The sequence below is a fragment of the Molothrus aeneus genome, chromosome 2 (genome assembly GCF_037042795.1).
Source record: "Molothrus aeneus isolate 106 chromosome 2, BPBGC_Maene_1.0, whole genome shotgun sequence".
NCBI lineage: Eukaryota > Metazoa > Chordata > Aves > Passeriformes > Icteridae > Molothrus > Molothrus aeneus.
The window spans coordinates 41,041,785-41,067,553 of NC_089647.1; the positions used below are offsets into that span (position 1 = coordinate 41,041,785).

Below are 25,769 nucleotides of genomic sequence, written 5' to 3' on the forward strand. Positions count from 1 at the left end.
CAGAAGAGATGCCGGGAGCAAAAGTACTGCCACTGGTGGACTGTGAGTATTCAAATGCAGTCCTCAAAGGGAATGATGGTTTGCATACATGCAAAGATGCAATGAAAATGTGTTTTGAAAGCACTGTGATAGTCATGGCCACAGAAATGGAAATGCCAGTTGCTATTTCACATGAGGCAGATCAGAGACCACAGCAGAGTAAGACAAATGCAAAGAAGTCCACTAGACAATCTTTCTCTGGTCAATTTGGACAACAATTTTGGCATGGCTAGAGACTTGGAAAAATGGCCCTTTATTATCCAGAATTAAATGTTTTAAAAAACAAAGATGAATTGACATTGAACTGACATTTTACCAAAAATAAACTTACTAAGCAAACAGAAAAAACATGATATTTGGATCTTGGAGATGTTGGTGGGTGAGAAGCTGGACATGACCTGGCAATGTGCTCACAGTCAGGAAAGCCAATGGTGTCCTGGGCTGCATCTAAAACAGCGTGGGCAGCAGGGCCAGGGAGGGGATTCTGCCCCTCTGCTCTGCTGAGATCCCACCAGCACTGGGGTGTCAGCACAGGGAGGACATGGACCTGTTGGAGTGAGTCCAGAGGAGGGACACCAAGATGATTAGTGGGATGAAGGAAAGACTATGAGAATTGGAATTGTTCAGCCTAGAGAAGAAAAGGCATCAGGGTGACCTAACTCCGTCCTTCCAATGCCTGAAGGGAGCCTACAAGAAAGATGAAGAGAAACTTTTTACAAGAGGAGGTAGTGATAAGACAAGGTGGAATGGCTTTAAAATCAAAGAGGGCAGGTCTGGATTAGATTTGAGGAAAAAATTCTTTACTGTGAGGGTGATGAGACACTGGAACAGGTCTGAAAGAGTCTGTGGAAGCCCCATCCCTGACAGTGTTCACAGTCAGGTTGGAGAGGGCTGTGAGCAGTCTGGTCCACTGAAAGGCATTCCTGCCCATTGCAAGGGCATTGAAACTAGGTGATCTCTAAGGAACCTTCCAACCCTAAACATTCTATAATTCTACCATCTCAGCAAGGTAAAAATGAATATTTGGACGACTAACGTAGTATCCTCACAATTATAACACCAAATGGAATGCTTATTTTCCACCAGTAAGGACCAAGTACTGTTCTCTGAGTGTTCCCACTGAACTTTGGCACAATTTGACTTTGACAGAAGGATTGCAGCATTTTCAGTTTTATTGGAGAGGACTTGAAACATTGTTAAAATTCTTAATTTAGTATCAAAATATTCACTATCCTGATATCACTTTTTCCATTATCTAAGCACAAGGCCGAATAGTATGCAAAATATGCACTAGAAAAACTATTAATACAGATCTCTTACTTTCTGAAGAACCACAATCAATTTTGTCCAAAAACAGGCATAGTACAGCACACAAATTGTTTGGTCTTGTAAGTTCAAACGTTGGGGAGAAACCCCTAGAAACCTAAATTCTTTCATGAAAACCCAGCTCTGAAGTAATGCACCAGAAATATGCCAGTTAAAATTGATGGCTTCCCAAAATATTTGTTTTGCCTCATCTCCCAAGTAAATCTGTATGTTAAACTATTAATCTTTGTGATTAACTTCACTCCGTTAGGTCAGAATGGGAAGGTCTACTCATTTGAGCAAATTCACTCACTTGTTTGCAGGATTGTGTCTTTCAATTCCTCCTATAATGGTTTTAGAGTATATATTTTTTTTTTTTTTCAAATAAAACGCTTCTCTTTAATGGTAAGCTGTATCACACAGCTAACAACTCTTTACATTTTCCTGCATATATTTGCTGAAAATATGGACAGTCCAAATCATTAAAAATCAGGAAGAGAAGAAACAGCAAACATAACAATAGTGCAGTCAAGAAAGCATAGCTGCACTTTACAGCTTAGCACCCATAGCCCAAGAAGTTTCAGTGGGCCCACCTGGGATTGCAGTGCCTTTCTAGTGCAGTGCCAAGGCACAGTGCAGAGGCCTGTAAAAATTCATGATCCCTTAAAAAGGAAGGCACACCTTTAAGCCTCTCTCCTGACTTCTACATGGCTGGGACTAGAGACTGTCAGAGAGGTGGAAGTCCCAGCAGTAGAAAAGCTCACAGCAGCAAAGTGAACACAGCATTGGTATTTAAAGCAGTGTTGTAGGACAGACTGTGCTGCAGCCAGCATCATGCAGTGTGCTAACACAGGGGCTGGGGTTACAAAAGGGAAAGGCACCTAAACGCTACTCATGGCAGTCCAGTAGGGAAAGATCAGCCCCTGACTGCCTTTCAAAAGTGAGAGAGATGCTCCAAGAATGCTGAAGAAACGGGAGCATAAATATCAGTCATAGGTGTGTGGTTTACTCAGTGTAGGAGATTTTTTCCCACATGTTCAACTGCACATTTCATTACAGAAGTGGAGGTCAAGCTGTGAAAATGAAGGGCATGTCAAACTCATACAGGCAGCTGGGATTCCCCATTTTCTTTTCAAATAAAAGCTCCTACTCAAGAGATTCATGCAGCCTTGCTAAAACACAGAAGAAAGCTTAACTTTTTCTCAGTGACAGCCAAATCAAGAGGAATTATTTCAACAGCTGAGATAGCCTCCTGGCAGCAACATCATGTGACAGGCCCAAAAGCAACTTCAAAGCTGCCAACCCAACTGCCTCTCTTTTGTCCTGCCAAGAATGAGGCGCTCGCTTTGGGAGAGTTTGTGCTTGTCATAATCTGACTTCTGAGATCATATCCAAAGAGGGGGCAAGAGGAAATGTAAGAAGCAGTAAGAGTAAGAAATGTAAGAAGAGGAGCAAAGATCTTCCACATTATGTACCTCCTTTGTATTTCTTAAACGCACTGAGTACATTTTTAATTTACTGCAACACAAAGGTATCTCTTTTGTATGTGCTCTTGCCCTTAATTTCTGTTCACTCATTCTTTTCACTTTTCTATCTCTATTGTGTGCCTGACAGGCAATTCAATGTACACCACAGTTTTTTGTTGGTCATAAAATTACTTTACATATAATGGAAACTAACCTTATAAGAAGTTAGGTTTTATTTCCTTTTTTTTTTCCTGGGTTTGCCACTATGGGTTAAGGGTAGAAGCATTTTTTTAAGCTTTCTGAGAAAAAACCCTAACAAAAAACCAGACCAAAATATAACTCTGTAATACGACCTCAGAGATGGAAGAAAGACTTTGCTTACTCTAAAATTTTTATTCTGAGAGTTGTAATGTGTCTATATCCTAAAATGAGTCTTTTGGTTACTTGTGGGTTTGAGAGAAGAAACTCAGGCCTTCCCTGCTACCTGAGCATCAGCAGAATTGTATGTCATCTTGTCCAAGACTCACAGGTCTGAGTTTGTCCTTCTGCTTCTCAAGACCATAACAGAATCCCTGAATCTTTCTCTCCTGAAGAACTTGGATGTCCTCAGACATTTTCCTTGGTGCTTTTGTGAAAAATTGCTCAATCTCCCTGCCTTATTTTCTCTGAGGATAAAAATGACTTGTGGGTGCAATGTGCAGGAGAAAGTATATCTTATTACATAGGGAATGACATGGGAAAACCAATGAAACTGAGGTTCTGCTTCTGGTTTAGCTGTAGGTTTCTACATGACCTTGGGCATCAGCTTGCTACCTGTGATATTTGTATTGAACTTCCTTAGCTGCAACACATTAAAAACAATTTTTAAGGAAAAAAAAAAAGGGAAGCAAAAAGATAAACTTGATTTTTCAATATGAAAAGGATACTGGGTTATTGTTTGGTATATTGTGCATTTTATGACATTAACAATGGTAACTAACATGGCGTTTACCATAGGCTTAGTCTCATTTACATACTTACCTGATGAGGGAGCCCTAGGCTTACTTTTTCAAACATCAGCCTACCATATTTTTAAACAAAATATTTCATTACACTGAGGTATTTTTCCCATGCCCACATTAGAATGAAAAATGGATTTGTGTATTTTAGTAAACCTGTTCTATCATCTCCTGCTTGGCACATCCAGTAGATCTCACCCCTGCTAACATCACTCCTCAAGACTTTCAGCACAGTTGGTTCCAGGCAATCAGTGAATCGTATCATGAAGGGCAAGTGTCATTTGCAAATTCAAGAGTAAACACAAGTGAGATTGGCTTAACATCTTCTCATTTTGGCAGCACAGAGTTTTCTCTCTACTTGCTGCCTTGATTGGACCCCTATCAGTAGAATTAACCCATATTTTATTCACTGCTCATTCGCTAGCTACTCCTGGCAGCTACTGTAACAAAGGCACTATTAATAAGCTCTCTTCCATGAATGCTTCAGACATTGGTCTCAAGCCTGCTTTAAGCATTTACCCCCATCTCATGTGTTTTAAGAGGAGTTAACAAGAACCACGACGTGGTGTGGAGCAGGCAGCAAAGCACACAGAAGAGGACTGCCCATATTATGAACTCTCATGGTACTGTGCCATTCCCCAGTACTGGGAAATGGCAGAGAGGGCAGATTTTTTGCCAACGACACAAATCAAATGTAATGAAGAGAAAATTGAAATTTTTTACTAGCTTACTTGGGTTTTTTTTCTTTCTTGATTTTTCTCCCAAGCTGCAATTCGCTGCTGAATATGGAGTAACTGTACCTGACTTCAGATATAATATTTTATTGGAAACACTTAAAAAAAAAATCTCAGTATTGACAATGAAATGCCAGATCCATTTTCCTGCCAGCCTGCTTTATGTGTGGTCTTCCATGTAAGTTGAGACATTCAATGATTAAAAATTTAGGTTTGTATCTGGTATTTTCATACTGGCAGGATGAGTTTGAAAACAAGAAATGTTTCTCAATGGCTGTCTCATGTGTTTACAACAGCAAAGGGCATATCCTGAATCTTTTATCCCTAAAAACATACTGATTGAGTCCAGTTTCATCAGCTGGATAAAAACTTTATTCACCTTCTTTCAGGTGAATACATAGTTTCTCTGTACAGAAACTCTGCCATTTTATTGACTTGGATTCAAGCCACTCTATCAATCCATTGACGGGCAAAACAGCGAGAAATTACTTACTGAGACAGAGCTTGTGACTGACTCCCAGTTGGTTTCTGAGGCTGCATGCTGGAAATCATCCTAAGGGGAGAAACACACAGGAAAAATCACCATTAAGGCAATATCCTAAATTAATTACAAAATCTAAAAAAATTTTCAGCATTCAACATCTGTCACTTTTTCTAACCCTTTTTTTTAATGCAAAAGTCCCTTGCTATGTGTCACTCCTCAATAAAGCTACTTCCATTCAGGTTCCTCCCTTTTCAATGTTTATAAAATCCTTGTGAGCTTGCTTGGACAATAATGGATGAATATTATTATTGTTATTGTTATTATTATTATCATCATAATCAACCACAATAACAGTAATAATAATAATACCAATCTGATATATGCTGCTTTGCAGAGCAAGACCTAATCTGGTCAAGGACATTACATTCATCTGCCAACATAAATATTAAACAACATCTCTGTATGTCTACAACCAGAGTATTAATGCAGTTGCCAAACTGATCTGTTGGAAAAAATTTGAACGTGCTAATTCCCTGGTACTACTTAGTCCAGGTGAAAAGCAGGATAATCTAATCCATCTCAAAAGTAGTCCTAACATGACTGTACTGCTTTTGGTACTTGTGCTGAACAGTACATGATCATCACTGTACCATGTTTTGTTACATCAAAAAACCTAGCCACAGTACATTGCCATTAATGGTGTCATTGCACAGAATCTCTGGCATTTATGATTAATTTGAGCACAAGGATCGGATCCATAACATCTGTCTTTGGACAACTATGAAGCCAACATCTAAGCAAGCCTTGTTTCCATTTACAATCAACTAAACCTGCCATTTCTGGGGTGCAAATCATCTGATCTGGGTTAGAAGCTTTACTTGGGATGACAGTGCACCCTGAAAATGCATTTTTGTCTCCATTGTCTCTATAAAGGGAACCTGGGAGGCTGATCTTAGAAACAGATGTCAAAACTGTAGATATTGACATGTGGTCACCTAAAACCCAATCCACTTGTCTGACCAGTGATGAGCAATCACTACTTAAATAATGAAGAAGCCACTTCTTTAATATTTTGACAGCTTTATTCATTTCCAATTGGAATAACTAAACTGTGAAAAATGGAAAAAAAAAGGCAGCATTATAGAATGGTTATTAAACACACACATGCAGTGAATAGCTAATGATCAGCATGAATATGCAGGTAAGGAAAGTGGACTGAAGTGACAGCATACCAAGTTTTTAATTTCTAAAAAAAGAATATATAATGAAAAGGTTTAAGGAAGATGGATCAATGCCTTTGCTCACAATTTCATACTGAGTCAGTATCTGATAAGCTTTTTTTTAAGCTGGCAACTGAAAGGGGAAATGGAAAGGAAACTGCACAGCTGATGTGCAGTTGCTAGACTTGATCCTGTATTCCACCATACATATATATATATGCATATATTAAATTATTTCTTAGGAATGGAAAACTGAAAATTGATCTCATAATTTGCTAATTTGCCAATAAAAGGTTCCTTTACCCAAGAAGGAAGAGAGCTACTTTCAGATCCAGAATCAATATACTTCGTTTTTTAATATTTTCCATTTGCTATAGAAAAATATTTAATGCCTCAAAAGTTACAGGATTGTTTATTCAAAAATGTTACTGTTTCTTCTTCTTCAGTATTTAAGATTAAAAGAGATTGAGAAATCTCAACCCTAAGTGACCACTGAAGCTGCAGAGCAATAAAAATATTTATAACTATGTGGTCATTTTCTGCTAAGAATACAGAAGAAAAACTGGTGAAATTTTCAATGCAGATTTTTTTCTTAAAAATAGTACAGAGATCTGAAAGCTATAATCAGATCATACACCATTCTGAATATGCCTCCCTTGGCCACATTCTCTACACGTTTGGTTGCCCAGTTTTTGACAAGTAACAATTTAAATTAAATAAAAATGTATTTGAAAAGCTTATGAATCCTCTGGTAAAGTCTGCCAGTTGCAGAACTTGGAAATAATTTCCCCTCTGTCATTAGCTTCCATTTAGCACTTCCAGGAAAAAAAAGTGGCATGGAGTTCTAAAGCATTATTTTAAAACAGAAACAATTTGCTTCACTGAATGTTTTCAGAAGACTGTAGTCTTATGTTCAAAGGGATGGGCCACTTTTTTATCTAAATGTGGATATCTAAACTGTTTCTTTAGTCTGTGATTCTTTGAGTTGGTTCATGCCAGGAAACCCCTCCAAAATCCTGATATAGACACGTGTACCACCTGCTTCTTGGATCTCAAACCTGATGACTGCACATTTCAACTCTGATTATATTCAATCTGCATAAACTATTCACAACTATATGGCTTTGTTCCACCACCACTCAAGGCAGCTGCAGTCATTCTTGGCTTCACGGTGCTTTCAACCTCTACAGTTTGGAGAATATTATTATCTATGGCTTCTGCTCGCAGCTATTTCAAATAATAATATCAAAGTGGTTCTCATCATTACAAAACCCTCTCCTCCTTCTCACCATCGCCCCTAGCAGAAGCTGAAGGACAAATCTATTTTCAGTGCTATTTGTTCGGTTCATTCTACCTTGTTCATGTGAATTTGCCTGTGCTTTGGCTGTTGTTTTGCTGTTACTTCTTCATTACTTGAAACAACATTAAAACTTTTAGTTCAAACATTGAAAAAACACCAAAATTCTCATATGTTTTCTTACCAAATCAGGAACAACAGGGTGGTAATAATTTGGTGACATCACCTTGACAACAGTGCTTCTATTTTTGCATTTGTGTCATGGTAACATAAAAACTTTACTAGAGACTTCAGCAAAGCATTGAATTAATTGTTCTACAAGCAGCAAAAAAACAGGCAAAACAACAGAACTACCAATCACCTTCTGATAGCAGCTACACTCAGTGAAGAAAAATTACTTCCAAACATCAACTTCCAAAATTACACCTCAGCAAGACAAATTCTGAGTCAGTCCCCAGAGTAAAATATGTATGGACATTGATGCATTGTTCCTGGCTCTGTTTTGGACAAAGAAAAGCTACTCTCTTCTTTGCAGACAGACTTTATAGCCTGTCTCTCACCATTGATGGCCACTAAGTGACAAGGAGTCAAGGGGAATAATCCCTGTTTCACCCAGGTCTTTCCAAGTGGAGATCATGATGCAAAACCACAGCTATCAATGATATATGAGACTGCAGAGCCAGATAGCACTGGTTCCTGAGGAAGATGATTTGCACCCATGACCTGCAGCAGCACAGGCTCTGCTGTGTTGAAGCCATGGGGCTTGGTAGGGTCATTAGGAACTGAGAGACATCAGGAAAACACCCGGGATGTGGCTGGGAAGCTTTCCAGTTGGAGAAGCATATTGTCATGACTCACTTTGTTGTACCACCCATGTGGCAAAACATGCGAGTCCTCTCAGCTATGCTGAGTTACTGCCTGGTCCTCAAATTACAAGCAAGAAGCACTGTGATTTTTCGCCTTTTTTACATGTTTTTTCACTGAAGATTAGTCTTTTGTCATCTTGGTGCATGACTACTGTGAGGAAGGATGCCTGGGATAGGCAATAACCACTACAGGATGGGCACAACACCCAGACAGCTCTTTCCAATGCAAAGAAGCAGCCTCACATCTCTATAAGCTTCTCTGTCAATTATTTTTTCTTAATCTGCAGTTTTCTGGGGTGATTGGACTAGTTTTGGTAAAAAAAATGTTCGTCTGACAAAACAACCACAAACTATTGCTCATGAAAGCTGAGGCAATGCTCTCCACTTCAGTGAGTGGGAAAGGTTCTCAAAGGAGTTGTGATTAAGAATTAGATTACAGGCAGTACCCTGACTGATGATTTGGGCTCACTGGTTCAGTAAGGTCCTCTCCTAAAGGAGCACCTTCTCTACTGTACCCTTCTACTCAGAAGACAAGTGAGGGAGAAAGGGTCAAAATGCAGGCATGATCTTGGGGAAATAAGCATGAAAAAGAATGCAGTAAACTAAGAAAAAATTAAGACAGAGAAGCTGAAGTGTTGAGCTCTGCCTGTGGTCATCCCATTTGTGGTATTTAGACACCATAATTATAAATGATCCAAAAGAAAAGCAGTTTCTAGAAATTTACAGAAGAACGGGGCTAATGGATGTACTGAGACACACAGATGATCCTGCAGAAACAAATCATGGGTGAAATGGAGCATGTTCAAAGAGGTCCAGTACAGAAACAAAAGGAAGTTGTGAGCTCTCCCTGGAATGAATGAATTAGGGATGAAGGCCAATGGAATGTCTGTAAGGAAAAATTAGAGTAAATCGCAACTTGAAGAAAAAAAGAGACAAAATTATCCTAACATTTAGGTTAATAAACAGAAACTCAATGATACTCATTGTTGAAAAACAGTCAACATGTACTCTATTGCATTCAGAGTTATGTGCAGACAGGTGGCTGATAAGCAGATAAACTTGTATTTGTATATAGTAACAATAAAATATAATAACCTGTAAATTATTTTTTTTTCCTGCCACAAGCAATAGTACCTATATTCTCACTAACAATTATATTTACAGGTATTACATTTCCTATACAAAGAGACACATATTTCAAGCAAATAAACTCCAAACTCAGAACATGCTGTATAACAGAAATGGTGTTATATAAGTTAGAGGTAAAATAAAAATCATAGTTCCATTCAAAAAAGTGCTGTGATACACATTCAAGTTTGTACAATTCAACTGATTAAATTTAGTTTCTCATGCAGCATTTTAGGACACTCCAATTTCTATAAATATAAGCATATATATTTACACTTTGAAATAACTGTTTCTTCTACTATACTTTCATTTTGTCACATTGCTGGGTTTTAATTTAGTATCAGAATGATATTTATTAACAACTCCTAAGGATGCTGAAAGGTACCTACAGCAGGTTACTATGAAGCCAGAGGCTGCATTTTTCTTACAGTAATGGTCAAACTGCTGCTTCTCTGTTCAGCTCTGGTGACCAGACATTAATAAAAATAAAAGTTACTGAATTTGGAGAGTGAGCAACAATGACAGCGCATAATCTGGGAATCATGCCTTGCAATGAAACATTGAGCTCAGGCCAGTGTTTTTAATGAAGGTTAGATGTGAATTGACCTTGTCTCTCCAGATAATAACCCATCCTCTGCTAAAAGAGCCTATTACCAATGTCAACAAGTTCTTTCATTTGGCAGTGCAAGCATTAACAAATCCAGGTAACAGTAATGTGAAGGCAGTAGTATCCAAACTGGAAGTATGAGCAAATTTTACCACTGACGCCAGCTATTACTGGAACAGCTAAGAAATCAACAAATATCTTTAATCATATTGAATTTTCTTTTCTACTTTTTGATGCAGTCCTATAAAGGCAGGGCATCCATGACAAGAGTATTTTAAAGTCAGTAACAAAAGGTCAGACAGCCACCAAACTGTCTGATCTCAAGTGTAATAGTGTGATTCTTGCCCCTCAAAAAAGACATAAATTGAGTTTCTGAAGCCCAGTTGCCACTACACATCAGTAGCTACAACCTTATCAACCAAGTTAATACTAGAGCAAGGTAATATATAAAATCCCTCTTGATTTTTTCTGACACATTTACTAGCTATAAATGGACAGGAAACATAAGATACTTAAAATTTTAAAAGTTTAAGGTGGTAATAATGACTTAGGTTAACTGCAGTTTGTTACATTAATTTATGAAAAGCTGAAGTAAAACTGAAGCAGAAGAATATATTTAATAAGTTAGGTTTTGTCAATACTCCTCTTCATCCTTCACCTAAGCCTGGAAATAGGCATTGCTGGGTGCATACTGGAAGAATGTCCAAGACACTGACTTTAAATGATCTGTCTAAGAGGTCACATAATACTTGTTCAAATGAGATTACAGTTATGCCTTTGAAAAATCAGATGTCATCTGACACTATTATGCCTATCAGCATCCTGTTTGCTACTCATACCTACAAGGACTTCATTACCAAGCTGTGCAAATTGTGCATTACCATTATTTTTTCCATTTATCACAGAAACCTGTCCTCATATATCCATGTACAAGGGATTTGCTAATAGCTAATCTGCTGCATACTGCAATTAAGCAATTGTAAACAAAACACAAATCAACTAACATTCATTGTAAATATTCTGCAATTTCTCCTTTACCATTTTTATCTGAACGGCAAATTTTGATTCTGCAGTCAAACACCAGGACACAAAACTTGAAAGGTTCTCTCTCTCAGGCTGTCTCTTCCAAACCCCTCAGACTGGTTGGCTGTTTCCAAGCTAAATTTATCTTTATTGCACTTATGTAACTACCAGCTTTATCCTTTTCTTCCTCTCCCAAGTTTGCTTCCTGCAGTAATTCTGAAGAGATGTTATATCTCCTCTCAGCATCCGTTTTATTACATTAAGCAAGCCAAGCTGTCTTGGCCCTTAGTAAGAAATGCCCTCTTCTCCCCCATTGTCCCTGAACTCAGTCCAAGAAAAATGTGGTTGCTGTGTACCATGGAGACCAGAACTGTACAAAGTACTCCAGAAGAGATGTAACTACAGCCTCATTGGTCACATGCCTCGTACACTGACAAATTTTCTTTTCCCCTTTTCAATAACCAGTGCTATGCCATTTAACAGCAAATAATGTTGCTATTAATCTCTAAATGAGTGACCTCTTTGCTCATTTTTGGGCTGTTCCATTTCACTGCAAATCAATTCTGTGCTGCTCAAGATCATCCAGCTTGCCTCTCCGATACACTGATTTCCCCATTCATGAGCAACGAACTTCAGCATTGTGCTTGCTGCAAAAACCACTAAAATGCTACTCTGCAGATTGTTCCCTGGTCCCTAAAACATCCCAAAAATAAACCTGACTATGAGATTAACCTTTTAGAAGCCTTTTAGGATTAGCAAGCTGTGCCTGGCTGGATACTCCTTTCTGCATTACAGGACACTGCCTGCCCTTTGACTGTTATGTACCATCCAAGCACAAGGGACAGTTTCCTGCATGACACTGGGTGAGATGTTCCTCTGAAGTCCAATTACATTTGTTAGACAGCACTTCCTTCCATTCCAAGCAATCCTTCAGTCTGGATTGAGTTTCTTTGATAAAGAGATGTGGAGTTTTATTCCTAAATTCCTGCATGCTTAACCACCTTTTTTGCTGACGAGTGCCCTGTAAGCATTCTAGGTCAGACTTAGGAGCGTGAAGGTGCCCTGGCACTCTCCTGTCATTGATGCTATAGGCTGCCAGCCATTCACCATCTCCATGTGAGCCGTGGCTCACCTTACAGGGGATGCAATCCAGCTATATTACACTTACACTGCATCTGCTCCACTCCCTCTCTATTCCTATTGCATGTAAAGGAGACCTGCTTTCAGAAGTGCCTCTTGATGCCTTATGGTCTGTAGTGCCCATCTTTTGGCAGTGACAGTGGAGCAGTCTGAAGGCAACTGGGCTCCTTGCTCACCTTGGGTCTGTGTCTAAGCACACCTGGGCCATGGTGGCATCCCATTTTGCAGGGTTTGCTGGTCCCTCGAGATGCCCCATGCTAGCTCTGCTGGGGCAGTGGGAAGCAAACATCCAGAGGGGTCCTGGTCAGGGCAATGCTGCACATCAGAGTGAGAAAAGAGCTTGGGAGGAGTTATCCCATGAGCCAAAAACTTGATGTCAGGTCAGTTTTTGACATTATATGTGTGCCCTTGCGAGGACTTTGGTGAACTTCTGCCACACTGACTGGCAGGGTTTTGGAAGCAGCCTCCCTGGTAATAGGTGACTCTGCCCTGAGCAAAACTGAAAAGCTGATACTTCACTTGTCCATAGTGTCCAGGTGGGCAAAAAACTCTTTCAGAGAAACAGAAGGCAGTGACAGCTGGTTATTTCAGGTCCCCTCCTACTTGGTGTGACTCATAACAAAAGGGAATGTACTGAAAGGCCCCAGTACTAGGGATAGAAGGAAAAATATTAATGAGAGAAAACCTCCTAGGAGCAAGCTATTAATTTTCTGACTTCTTTCCACTTTGGTTTCTACACATTTTTTATAGATTTAAACACGGTCCATAATTACAAAAAAATAATCATTAACAAATACAGTGTAATTTCATTTAATAGTCCAAGTTTTCCATTAGAATATTAAATGAATAAGATCTACTAAGTGCTCGGACATGCACACTTACATCTTCAGACATCATCTGGGAGAAACATGGAAGCAATAATAATAATAACAAAAAACTCTAATGGAGCTCAGCAAATTTAATTCTGAAGCTGAGGACACAATATAGAAGGGTACTGGTAAGGGACATTAGCTATCCTAGCAGTAATCCCAGCCTATTGATTTTTTGTGAAGGATCCATTTGTTTTTGAGCTCTCTGTCAGAGGATGGTGTTTAATTCTGCAGTAAGCATGCAGCAGGGAGCATGTGTTATGTTTCACAGATAATGCAAAACAAAGCAATTTGTTCATCCTCCTGCTTTGACTGGAAGGCATTGCATTTTCTAGGACAACTAAAAAGGACTTCTATCCAAGCTTTCTAAGATGTTCAATAATCATAAAAATAGAGAGAAAACCTAATCTTTGAAGACTAAAAGAACTAATTTCTCATAGCTTTTCTAGGTTTTTGATGTGATCAAAAGCAGTTAATTTACTGCACACAGCACAGGATACTGCTTATTGGGGATTTTGTTTAACATGAGTTTCATCAAAGAGCTAAATTAAGGAAAAATCCAAATTATCCCAACTGAACTTCCAGATCCAGATCTATTCCTCAGAAACACCACTGCTGTTAAAGCTAAATACAAGTACTTTAGGAGCAGTTAAGCTTCCCATTTATCTTATGCATAATTTCGCAAATATCAATTGTAAGTGATACTATGAGTAAAGACAAGGTAAAGAGCACCTTACATTTGCCACCTTTTGCAAACAATCTAACAAAATCATGTTAACAGTTTCGGGATTAGTTTACCAAAAAAACGGCCTTGAAAATCCTTCTAAACACCAAACTGAGACCATAATCTCAGGACCAGGAGGGTGTGTACTGGGCCACAATTAGTGTGTGACACATTTTATTTGAATTCTGACTAAACATAAGCATAACCAAATAGACTAAGGGTGGCTGTAAAATTATAATAGGATAAATATTTTCAAGCAATGAAAATCAAGACAAACAGTTTAATTCAGTTTCATACTAATGACATGGAAAATGTCACAGAAAATTGAACTGGCAAAAAAAATAAAAAGAAGTTGTAAACATCATTCAATAGAAAGAAAAATGGTAGGATTACCAGAGGTCAGAAGCAGTGGCAGGTAAGAAAAACAAGCTTTCACTTTAAAGAATGTAAGTGGAGAAAAAGGTACAAGCCATAAACTCTGATGGCACACATGGACTCTGAAAGGAACTGGTGCCAAGAGACTGAATGGAACAAAGATAAAAAAACATGACATTAATCCGAAATGTAACACAGTGGCACAGCATGGAGGGTGACTTATGCCTGTACAGAGATCTTCCCCAGGCACAGAGATGCTTTCCCCATACCAAGGGGACACCCACTATCACAAATCACCACCTAGGGGATACCACATCACCATAAACCACCACCTCCCAGGGAACGTGGGCACAGGTAGGGCTTCTCCTCACTGGGAGGGATGGGTGAGCATTTGCACATCTTCACCACCTTCCTATGTGTGCAGAACAGGGTTATGCTCAGAAAAAAGTGATGTTTGTAGGTGCAAGCAGCTCTTCTGGAAACTGAAGATGGGTATTCTCAAGACAACAGGCACAGTTAGGTTTATACTGCATTGGTGTGATATCAGTATTGATAAAAATTGCAGAAGTAGCTACATACCCCATCTGTGGAGATGCCAAGGTGACACCAAACCCCTGCCATCCTGGCCTTGCACTGCTGGTCTGCACAGGCCAGGCATTTCAGCTCCCCACCTCCATCAGCAATGCAGGCTTGTGAGGAGAAAGCATTGGGGAGGGCTCTCACACACTCCGGCAGAAAGACCTTGCTCTATGGTATAAAAACTCTTGAGCATTTCCTGAACATCAGACAGCACTTTTAAAGTACCAGACCCACAGACTGTTTAGTTTCTACTCCTGGTTTTTAGCACAGCTCTCCTAGCCACCTTGTCCATCTTTGTCCAGGAGGACTAGACCTGGACTGCAGCAGCAGTAGGCTCACACCCATGCAATACTCCTAATTTCAGCTGCTATTACAAGCATTGTCTCTGCTTTTAATCTATCCCTTAATGCACCTGGAAAATGTACCTGAACCAGCACTGAGCTAGCACTGTCAGCACACAAAGTTGCTGCTAAGGTGAGAAAACAGTGTTTATTTTCACGTATTTCTGACAGAGATAAATTATCTGTATAGGGAGCAGAGTGTCCTATTTCTGCTGCCTTACAAACCTTCTCTGAGTTGGTCTTTTTGCTCTCTCTTCAGAACTAAATAATGCCAATTTTTCTGTATCAACTCATGCATATGCAAAAGGAGATGGAAGGCCTGAATAAGAATATGACTGGTACACTCAGGTTCTTTCCTAACCATCAGCATAAGATAAGCACACAAGACTTTGTCTGCACCACACCTGCTTAGAGGAGAGGCAGCTCAGAGATGAATACACACATGTAAGTACAATGCACATTTTGAAATAAGATCCCATTTCCAATCAGGCACAAAAGTTCCGCCTCATCTGTAAAAAACAGCAATTGCTTTGTGCTTGGTTTAGGTTCCCATCCCAACAGAGCATTCCCAATTTTTTGTCGAGAAGGCAAAGTTTTCAGCAGCCTATTTCTATTACTAGTGGTCTCTTCAGCATGCAACAGAAACCACACAGAGCAGTCAGACGACTAGTCCTCATGATGCCCAGGTTCTTTCAGGAATTTTTTTTTGTTTCAAGTTTATTGGCCAGACCTTGGTGTGAGATAAATTTTTGCAGTCCCAAGGTGTTTTTTTTTTTACCCTGCCCTACAACAGTGGAAAAATTAGCCTCATACTTTCTAAGCTGTTTTCTCAAGTTTCAGGGATTTTTTGTTATTATCATTTTTCTTTCCTCAAAGATAAAATTACTTTTCAAACTTACCCATAAGTCTGAAAACACTGAATCCCAGGTTTCACAAATGCTGTTAATTGTGTCACTCACAACATTGTCCGGAGTTACAAGAAAATGAAAGAAAAGATGACCTCCATATAATAACTTCTGGGCTACATCTATATTAAGTGGTAAAATGAGGTGGAGATTGATCAGATACGGTGTGACTCATTCAGACACAACTATTACCCTGTAAAACAGAGTGGCCACAACAAATTGCACATTAGAAACAGCCCAGGGCCTGTTCTAGCTGCAAACTAGCCATGCTAAAAATGTGATGGGTGCAAACAATCTTGGGCCTATGCCTTGACTTACACACATCCCATTGAAAAGTCTCTGCTGACAATTCTGGATATATAGACTTCCTTATTAGAGGGTCTGATCCTGCAAGAGCGTGCCTTAAAGCTTCATGCCTGGACAACAACAGTGCCAAGAATCAGGAACACAAAATGAGACAATATAGTGCCCCATTCCTAGAGTCTAAGGAAAAGTTTATTACTGTTTCTCACAAAACATGACCTAAGGACAAGATCAGGACAAAAATATTGATTGAAAGGAAGCATTTTTATAGCTGCCAAGATCAGAAGTATTATTTAAAAAAACCAGGATTCTTCAGGTTGGGAAAGGGACCTGGAAAATAAGTTTTATCTGCCACAAAACACCATTTTGTACAATTAAGCTATATTCCTGAACAAAAACTATTAAAATGAAAAAAAGCCCCTGTTATTACCGGTCACAGAAAAAGTGGCTGTTATTTGATTCTGCTGAAAATGATCTAACAAGAAGATACACTAATTCCATGTACCTAAAAGCTATTTTTAGCTTTCAGTGTTAAAGATGAGTTGCAAAATCTGACCCTGTGTTGTTATAGGCTCAGACCTTCCCTAATTAAGCTCTGACTAGTTATCAAACTGACAATTGAGGAAAATAGAACTGAATTTTTCTTGGTATTACAAGAGATAGGAAATATGATTTTTTTTTTTTGCATGCCATTTATATTCAAAATCAGTTCAACGTGGAGAGAAATCTGTGGGTTGAAACAGAGATGAGGTTGCAGGCAAAGAATGATGAAGAACCCAAGCCCTGGGCTGGAGGAGGTGTTCAGTTCAGTAGCACAAAGCTCAGCAACATGCTGAGTTATTTTATGTAACAGTGCCATTTAGCCAAAAATTTTCAACTAAGATTTATCCTAAAAAGTCTAAAAAATGACAGGAACCCTGCAAGTAATAAAACATGTGCGTGTAAATATACATGTGTAAGGGCAAACCAAAACCACTCTGCCATGTGTGTCACCTATTTTATTATGAAGACATGCATGGACTTTATTGAGTGCTCAGGGCAAAACCAAAGGCTGTCAATTTAATAAAGATGCATGCATACAAAACACAATTTACACAGCACCATGACTGTCTTTGGAAATGTGGTGTAGGCTGTGAAGGTTATTGAAGCCAGAACCACTGTGCTGAGCAAACAACAGCAGCAGCCTGAGAGCAAACCAGCTTCCCCAGCAGGGAGGAAGGACCATCTTTGATGACCTGTGCCTGGGGCTATAGAGTCAGAACAAAACTAAGCTTTGTTAAAAGGAAGTGTGGAGATCACAAGTGCTCCAGTCATCATTGCTACCTAAGAAGAAAGGCAGGATGAAAACAGGGACAAGCTTTCTCACACCCACCAGAGACCAGTGGCTCAGTGAGGTCTGAAGCTGGGATTTTTGTTCTTTCACCTTCCTGGTTTGGAATCTGGGATTGCTGTTCTCTATTCTGTAGGCATGTAATTTCTTACACTACAGAGGACCCAGGTAAATCTGGCAGGCACAGGGAAAGTGAGCATCCAAATGAAACAGCACAGCAGACAAACCCCTTTGCTGATCACTCTTGGTTGGACCATGCAGCCCACCCTGCTGGCAGTGTCCCAGACTGGAAGCTGGAACACCACCTGCTTCTCTAGTGTCTTTTAGAAGTTAATTTTGTGGCATTTTACAAATGAGGTGCCTATCTTTGAGGTGAGAAGGTCTCAGGCTGTGAGCAGGTGTTAGGGCACTGGTGGAGCCTGGCCTGGAAGCCAGCACCCTCCCTTATGTCATGATGCTGCATCCAAACCCATGGAAATCGCAACTGCATGCACAACCATCTTCACTGAGGACATGCAAAAATCACTGCATGGGTATCATAACCCAACACAAGGAAAGTTTGCTGTGGAAAGATGCAACCTAATGTGTTTCTGGATTACATGCTGAATGGAAGGAGGAGCCTAGGAAACCTGGGAGCCCAAAGATGGACTGAGCTGACAAAACAAAACCCATTAAAGGACACATTCCCAGTGTTAGGGTAGGCAGGCTGTCAACTGTCATGCAGACCTGCCTAAGAAGTGTAACCTGATAGGTGACACTGATGCCAAAATGATTTTTGACAACACTACCCATGACACAGCCCTGGTGATGCCTGAACAACCAGACCCAGAGAGACATTGTAAAAAGTTAGGAAAATCTGGGGCAGTTCTGATAAGAACATCAAAAACTCTGAGGGGATTAAATAGCCTGATTTTTTTGGATAAGATTAAAAGCTAAACATGGACATCTTTGCTTGACTAAGCAAAAAGCAAAGAAGCATGAAAGCACTGCAAATATCTAAGGGAGATATACACCCACAACAAACGAACAGACTTCTTTATCATAAATCAGTAAGAGGTATAATTGCAGGCAAGGGTATGGCATTAAAAAAAAGGAAATTAAAACTTATTATGAAAGAAAAAATGTCTTTGCAACAGTGATTTATTACTCCATGGTTAAATGTTCCTATGTGCTTGTGATATTTAAAAATTATACTAGATGATCAAGTAATGAATTTACAATACAGAAAATTCTTGTCCTGAAGGAAAGTTGACTGAATCACCTCACATCAGAATTCTAGGTTTGTCTGCATTAGACATTACTTGGGAAAAAAAAGCCTAAATTTAGATTCAGTAATCTTAAAACAATCAGTATCATCTGATCCAGAGATGTAAGTAGTCTACAGCAGTTACAGCTGCTGCAACAAACAAGGCAAAGATTTATTATGTAAGCAATTAAACACCCATTATACACAATGCATTGTGTTCCCTGGCTTGCCAAGAATGACAGAAACACATTGAACAGTGCTAAGGCTGAAAGAGACTCTGCAACCCAAACTCAGCTAGAACAGTACAAGAGCAGAATTGTGCTGCCAGGCTTTGCAAGGTGCTGACACACAGTCAAATAAATAGTACTGAAGGAGCACAGAACATGAAGTTGTGCCTTTGAGCCTCTCTCTACACAAGGCTGTGAAGACACGCAATCCTTGTTTTGATTTAAAAGACAACTTGCAACCAACACCTGCTGTGATGGATTTTCACAAGTTCCTCAGTGCAGCTGGAGGTCTAGCATGTTTCAATGCACCATACCACTTTTGGTATTTGCTTCTGACAGACTTCCAGAGGAAGCAGACTGACTTCCTACTCTTCTCCAACACAGTTGGTACACTTAAATTAAGCTGTGCACCTTCATCTTCTGTAGAAAATCTAGAGCAGAGGCTGCTCAACAGGAATAGGGCCTGGGAAGAACTGGTCATTTCCTCTTCCCTTGTGTCCATGGTAGCAAGTCAGAGTAGTGTTGCCACATTGAAGAACCATAAGTTAATTAACGCCTCTTTGAAGCACTGCAATAGAATTAAACTTTTTACAGAATCAAGCATAGCCCCTCTCTTCTCCCAAAAAATCTTCCATTTTAACTAAATTTTTAGAAAACACTCTCCAGATTTACCAAACCAAGTTCTTCATATGTTATGAACATTTCACATGCCAAAATTCTTCAACTGTTGCTGAACTGGAAGTACAGGACAGAAGATGGATTTACACAGACAGCATTACATCCTCAAGGTCTAAAACAGTCCTGCTTTTCAAATAAACAGCTCATGTGATCGACAGGTTAATAATGAGTGCTGTTAAAAAAGTCTGACAGTGTAAACTCACCTCATGTTCATGCATACTGATGTGCTGTTTAGGGTTAGTTAACAGGGGAGAATGGTTGGATTTACTCTCCTCTTTAGTGCAGATACAAAAGAGGATCACAAGTCTACCAGCAGCACTGACTGGGTGTTTATGTTGGCTCAGTTTGCTACTGCATTTGCAATCTCTTCTGGTGTCTTCTTAATGGCCAACTCCAAGCAGACAAATTAACTATGAGGCCTTTCTATGTCATCTAACAGAAACTGAATTAAAGCTGTGACTGGTCTGTCTCTTTTACAAAACACCAGCTCCAAGATATTTATATTTTCTGTTTGTTTGCACAGACATGGGAAGCAAAGCCAGTGAACAGGGTGGTCTTTGCCCTCTCCCAGGTTATGCTCATTATGGCACATAAAATATACCCCTTCATTTCATGCTCTATGATTTTTGGTGTTGGATTCATCCTATCTTTCTGCTACCTACACATATTTAGTGTTAATTAAAAATATCGCTTTATAGATACCATGAGAAAGCTGTCCAACACACTCGGTAAGTAAAGTTATGGATTTTAACACTGGCAAGCTCTAAAAAAAGCCTTAGGTATTAAATATCTTTTAAAACTGACTGATTTATCCAGAGTAGTTTTAATAAACAATACCTTAAATATCTTCCATCCATTTCCTAACCAAAATTAATTCTAAAGATTCCTAGACTACTAGGAATCATTGATTTGTTTCCCTAATTAAAAAAAACAAACAACAAAACCAAACAAAACCAAACAAAACAAAAAAACCCCAAAAAACAAAAAACTACATAAGAGTTTCCCAAGTTTGGGAATGGATTTAATTTTTTACTTTTCCAATAGAACAATTTTGCCACAACCAGTATCATTAACTCTGGCTCACTGGAAGTCTGCTTTTCTTGTACTCTGTATTTTTCTTTAACAGAGATTGCTTGACTGTAACTGACACTTGAAGAACAGGGAAAAGATTGGCTTTTGTATTGAATTTTTTATGTATCCAAATATATTATGACTAAAATATGACTATGAACCAGGAAGCAATATAGGCATGTATCCTGGGTTGAGCTAGGCTGGAGTTAATTTCTTCTCAGTAGCTGTTACAGTGCAGATTTGGAAAGTGAATAGTGTTGAAAACATACAGATTTAGGTTTTTGCTAAGTCATGTTTATCCTAAGTCAAAAACTTCTTTTTTCTCTCCTAGTCTCATGCTTTGCCAGTGAGGAGGCATGCAAAAGAAACTGGGAGGGAGCTGGGACTGCTGACCCAAACTGACCAAAGGGATATTGCACATCACAGAACAACACTTTTTGTTTACTGTTTATTATCATCATTATTACTGTATTTTACTTTATTTTCAATTATTAAACTGTTCTTATGTCAACATACAAGTTTTACTTCAATCCTCCTCCCCATTCCACCAGGGTGGAGAGAGGAGGGGCATGAGTGAGTGGCTGCGTGGTGCTTAATTTCCATCTGGGATTAAACCACAACAGTATGAAAACTAACAGGGCATATGATTTACTGTGAATCTTCACACATGCCCTCACTTAGTCAAATACAATGGCAAGATCATGGCCAGTTGCTATGATACCATGGCTCCCTTCATTCAATTAAAATACTGAAGTCACTGTTCTACCAGTATACACACTTTCCAACAACTGCAACATTCCTGTGATTCTCATCTGCTACTCTTACATGCTATGATCTCATTGCTAATATGAATGTGTGCTTCTTGCAATTTGCATTTTCCAATTTACTTCTGTTGTATTTTGCAAGAAATCATCCTCATACTGAATGAGGCTTGTGAGTCTCTGATTATTTTTGTCTAACATAGGTAAGTAACCCTCTTGTACTGCATATGATGATTTTTCCCTGTTGGTGTCTTTTGTTCCTCTAACTTATCTTGGAAAAGTGGAAATTTCCTCTGGGTCACTAATTTCCTTAGGAATTCTTTAAACAGGTAAGTTCTGACTGCAGGAAATGCAGTTTCTGCAAAATCTAAAGCTGTCCTAAATGAACCTAAATGCCTCTAAGTCTTGTTAGAATCAATTATTTGAGACAGGACAGGATACTGGATTTGAAAATAAAACATTTGTCTGTACAGTCCTTTGAAGGTGCAAAGCACTGCATCTCCTCATTCTTGGCCACCACCACAAGTTTGGTAAATTCTCATCCAGTGAAAAGCACATGACTGGAGTTAAGATGTAGCATTTTCAGCAGGAATTGGACATTAACAGGACTACTGCTATGTTAAGACAGATCAATGACAACATCCTGCAAAGAAGCCACACTTTAACTGAGCTGTCAGCAAATCAAGGACAGAGGAGAGCAAATGGCCAGTTCTCCCTCATGCTGTTCAAACAACAAAACTGCCAAGCACACATGCTTGCAGCTGAGAAAACACAGGCATTAAGGTCTATTTTCCTTTCTGATTAAAACAATTGTTTTATCAGTTGAAGTCTGACAGCTTCCAGGAGCTTCTGTGTGTTTATATGGTCCCACTGCTTCTGGATTTGCTATCTTCTTTGCAAGAAGGTCTGTATTTCCCTGGCTGTAACTCAATTCCTCATTCACATTCCCAGTCAACTCTTTTCACTTTTGAAATATATTCAAACCCAATCCTCAAGTTCACAGACAGAGGTTTTGCTAAATGAGGTTGATCTAGCAAAATGGTCTTACTTCTGTATTGCTTTCTACCTGCCCTCCCTCCTTTCCTGGACACATTCTTTCTTATTTCAAGACCACTTCCTCTTTAATATCACACATGCATTTTCCTCTTTTCCTTCTGAACCATGCCACTATGACTCTTCTGGGGTACCCAAATCCTTCCTTCTCTTCATTTCCTTATTAAAAATGTTTCCCTATTGCCATTTACCCTCTTGAGTCCAAGTGAAAACATATTCATGTGACTGTAAAGAACAAGTGACATGTGAATGCCTTCCTAGTAAGGAGGGAAGGCTCCTTCTTTCATGGTGTGCTTGCCAAGTTTGATACTGTTAGGCACAGCCTTTCTGTCCTTTGGTTATGCAATTTTTCCTTCTGTTTTCAAGAATATTTGCTTGTCTGGGGCTTCGCCTACCTCTCCCACCATTTGGTGTTTCTGCTGCCTTCTCTCTCTCTCTGTGGATTTGACTCTTCCACTATGTGTGTTTGCCTTACCCATAAAAACCTTTATGTCTGAACTTGGACTGTATTTTACTGTCCTCCTTTGTCTTTGCTGCTGCCACTGTTTCATTGCCATTTCTGGACGATCCTGTATCTGTCCTTCCCTCTAGTACTTGCAGCATCCTCTAATGCCAAGCTGGCAGGTGATTCTCCCTGACACCTCTGAATTTTGAATGCCTTTAAAAATTAAGACACAAAACAGGGAGACTACCAATGAAGTTTAAAATTTAGTGAGTCACATAGCAGAAGGATGGGGACCCATCTTAGTGTCTGAGACAAGAGTAAACATGGAAGGGGCATGAGACCTTCGGAAGACCTGCTAAGAGAAGGACTCTGTTAGGATCACAGCCTAGGGGACACTGGGGGACAATTCAGTCTGGGACAACTGACTGTGAAGTGCTGGGTCATGTCAGGTTTGGCTGCTCTGGCTGCAGCCCCCAGGCCCCCTGTGAGTCATGTGCTGCATTCAGCTGGTGCATCTCACACTTGAAAACCTGCAAGTTTTCCCACCCTGGAGGAAAAGAGACTGGGCGGACAAGACTTAGGAGTTAGTCAGTAAAGGTTTAGGGTTTTGGAAGGTGTGACAAGATGCTGAAAGCAGAAAAAGCTCTTGGGTTTGATGCAAATGTTGGCATGAATCTTTTAATTAGAAACTTTGGCTGTCCCTAGAGTAGCCAATGCTGCCTGTGAAACTGACCATTCAGACATGCCTTCTGAATCCAAGAATACCCTTTCCTTATTGCCAAGCTGACTCCCACTTTTGCTTTTTTTTGCATCCTTCACTATCTTTTGTTCTGCTCTGAGCGCTGGGAAAACTAGAATTTGCCAGCCTACCACAGTGCCTTGCTTTTCTACCATGTCGCCTTCCTTTCTTCATCAAACTTTGCTGAAGGACAGGTTAGGTCCTGTGAATTAAGCAGCAGGTTGAGGATTGCTGGACTCTCAGGAACCCTTATTAAATGGAAAGCATTCTACCTCCCCATATAAAATTACTCTGAGATACTCCATGTCTCAAGATGCACCAAGAAGTAATACCTCTTTTTAATGTGCTGCCATCTTATGTTGGTGTTTAAAAATTTTAACATCTTCCAAAATTAAAAAAAAATAAATTAATTTTGCATAGATAATCTCTTAAATTCCCTGCTTATGTGAAGTTGGAGAAGTAATGTCTAAGATTTTGAGCAAGCCTTATCTAATTAGAACCTAGGACTTAATTACTTCTCTCCTGAAAGATGAGCCTCTGGGAGATAATTTTATGAGGATAGTATGCCTTGAGCAAAACACGGAAAATAGTCTTCTGTCAAAACTTAAGAAAATTGAAGTTTCATCATATAGATTATTAACTGTTTTGCACATGGGCTGTATTTATAAAAAGTCAGGCAACCAAAACTGAAATCAGAGAAAGTAGCAGAAGAATTGATAAAAGGTCACAATTAAGTTCTTCTTTCTTTGTTGTGAAATCTATTTCATGTTCAGTCACTTTATTAACCAAGACAGGCCACACCACCCCATGCCCTTTCTTTTGTACTCCCAGCAATTTACTGGGACTCCTTCTGTGGATTATCTAATAGCAGGGAAGGTATAGATGCACCATTATCACTCCTGTTGTCACATGAGATATATTACATGGAGTTTGAGGCAGAGTATTTTGTCCTGGATACAGAAATGAATTATCTGTCCATTCTGTGAAAGAAGTGACAAGCTAAAACAGAAGTACAGCAGCAGACTCATGCACCATCCAGGCTGGCTTCAGTTTAGAATTAATCATTCCTTATGATCTTTATGAATCTGTATTCCCACTGGTGAGTCTTTTTATGATCGTGTTAACTCTTAAGGGCATTTATTTATTGACTTATTTAAAAAACCCTTAAGCCTGCTGCTGCACTACTTGTGCAGACAAGTGTAGTAAAACACAGGGAACCAGTCACTTAATTCAGAGTGATAGCAATGAGTACAAGTTCAGGATCAGCTTCTTATTTTTCCCATTTTCATTTTCTGATTGCTCTTCCAATTTTGTTTGTTTTCTTCTGAGCTTAACAGGCAAGTATTAAACAGTTTAAGCCTGGAATTTGAGCAAACTTTGACTGGTCAATATTCTTTGCATAGGAAAGTGAATTTAATTGTGGTGTCTTACCCCTGTTTGTGACTATGCTCTCTTTTCAATCATAGGTGTGGTGATCTATATACAGTGTTTAGCAGAAAGCTACTCCCTGTAAAATTTCACATATGGATCCAAACTCAAAGTTCCTCCCTCCTCCAGTCCATTAATTTTTTATGGCTCCCTTATCCAAAAAACTTCATTTTTAAACAAGCCAAAACTACTTAGGATTTAACGCCTTGATATTTTGATGCATAAGCTTATCTTGGGACAAATGCTCTTATGTTCTCCTGTTTAATACCACATATCCACAAGGATATGTGTATGTATGTAAAAAAGATGTATATGTATCCTTACACCTTTATATAGATGCATGTTTATACAAGTACATATACCTATGTTCCTAATTTTTTTGGTAGCC

General features: G+C 39.2%; 1 protein-coding gene across 1 annotated transcript in view; it reads right to left on the reverse strand.

Annotated features, from left to right (window-relative positions):
- PDGFD (platelet derived growth factor D) overlaps positions 1-25,769 on the reverse strand; it is a 139,123-nt gene that overhangs the window by 24,804 nt on the left and 88,550 nt on the right. Inside the window, exon 4 of the mRNA XM_066570803.1 lies at positions 5,036-5,095. Within this exon, the coding sequence (XP_066426900.1) occupies positions 5,036-5,095 (60 nt within the window). The remainder of the gene's footprint in view (positions 1-5,035; positions 5,096-25,769) is intronic.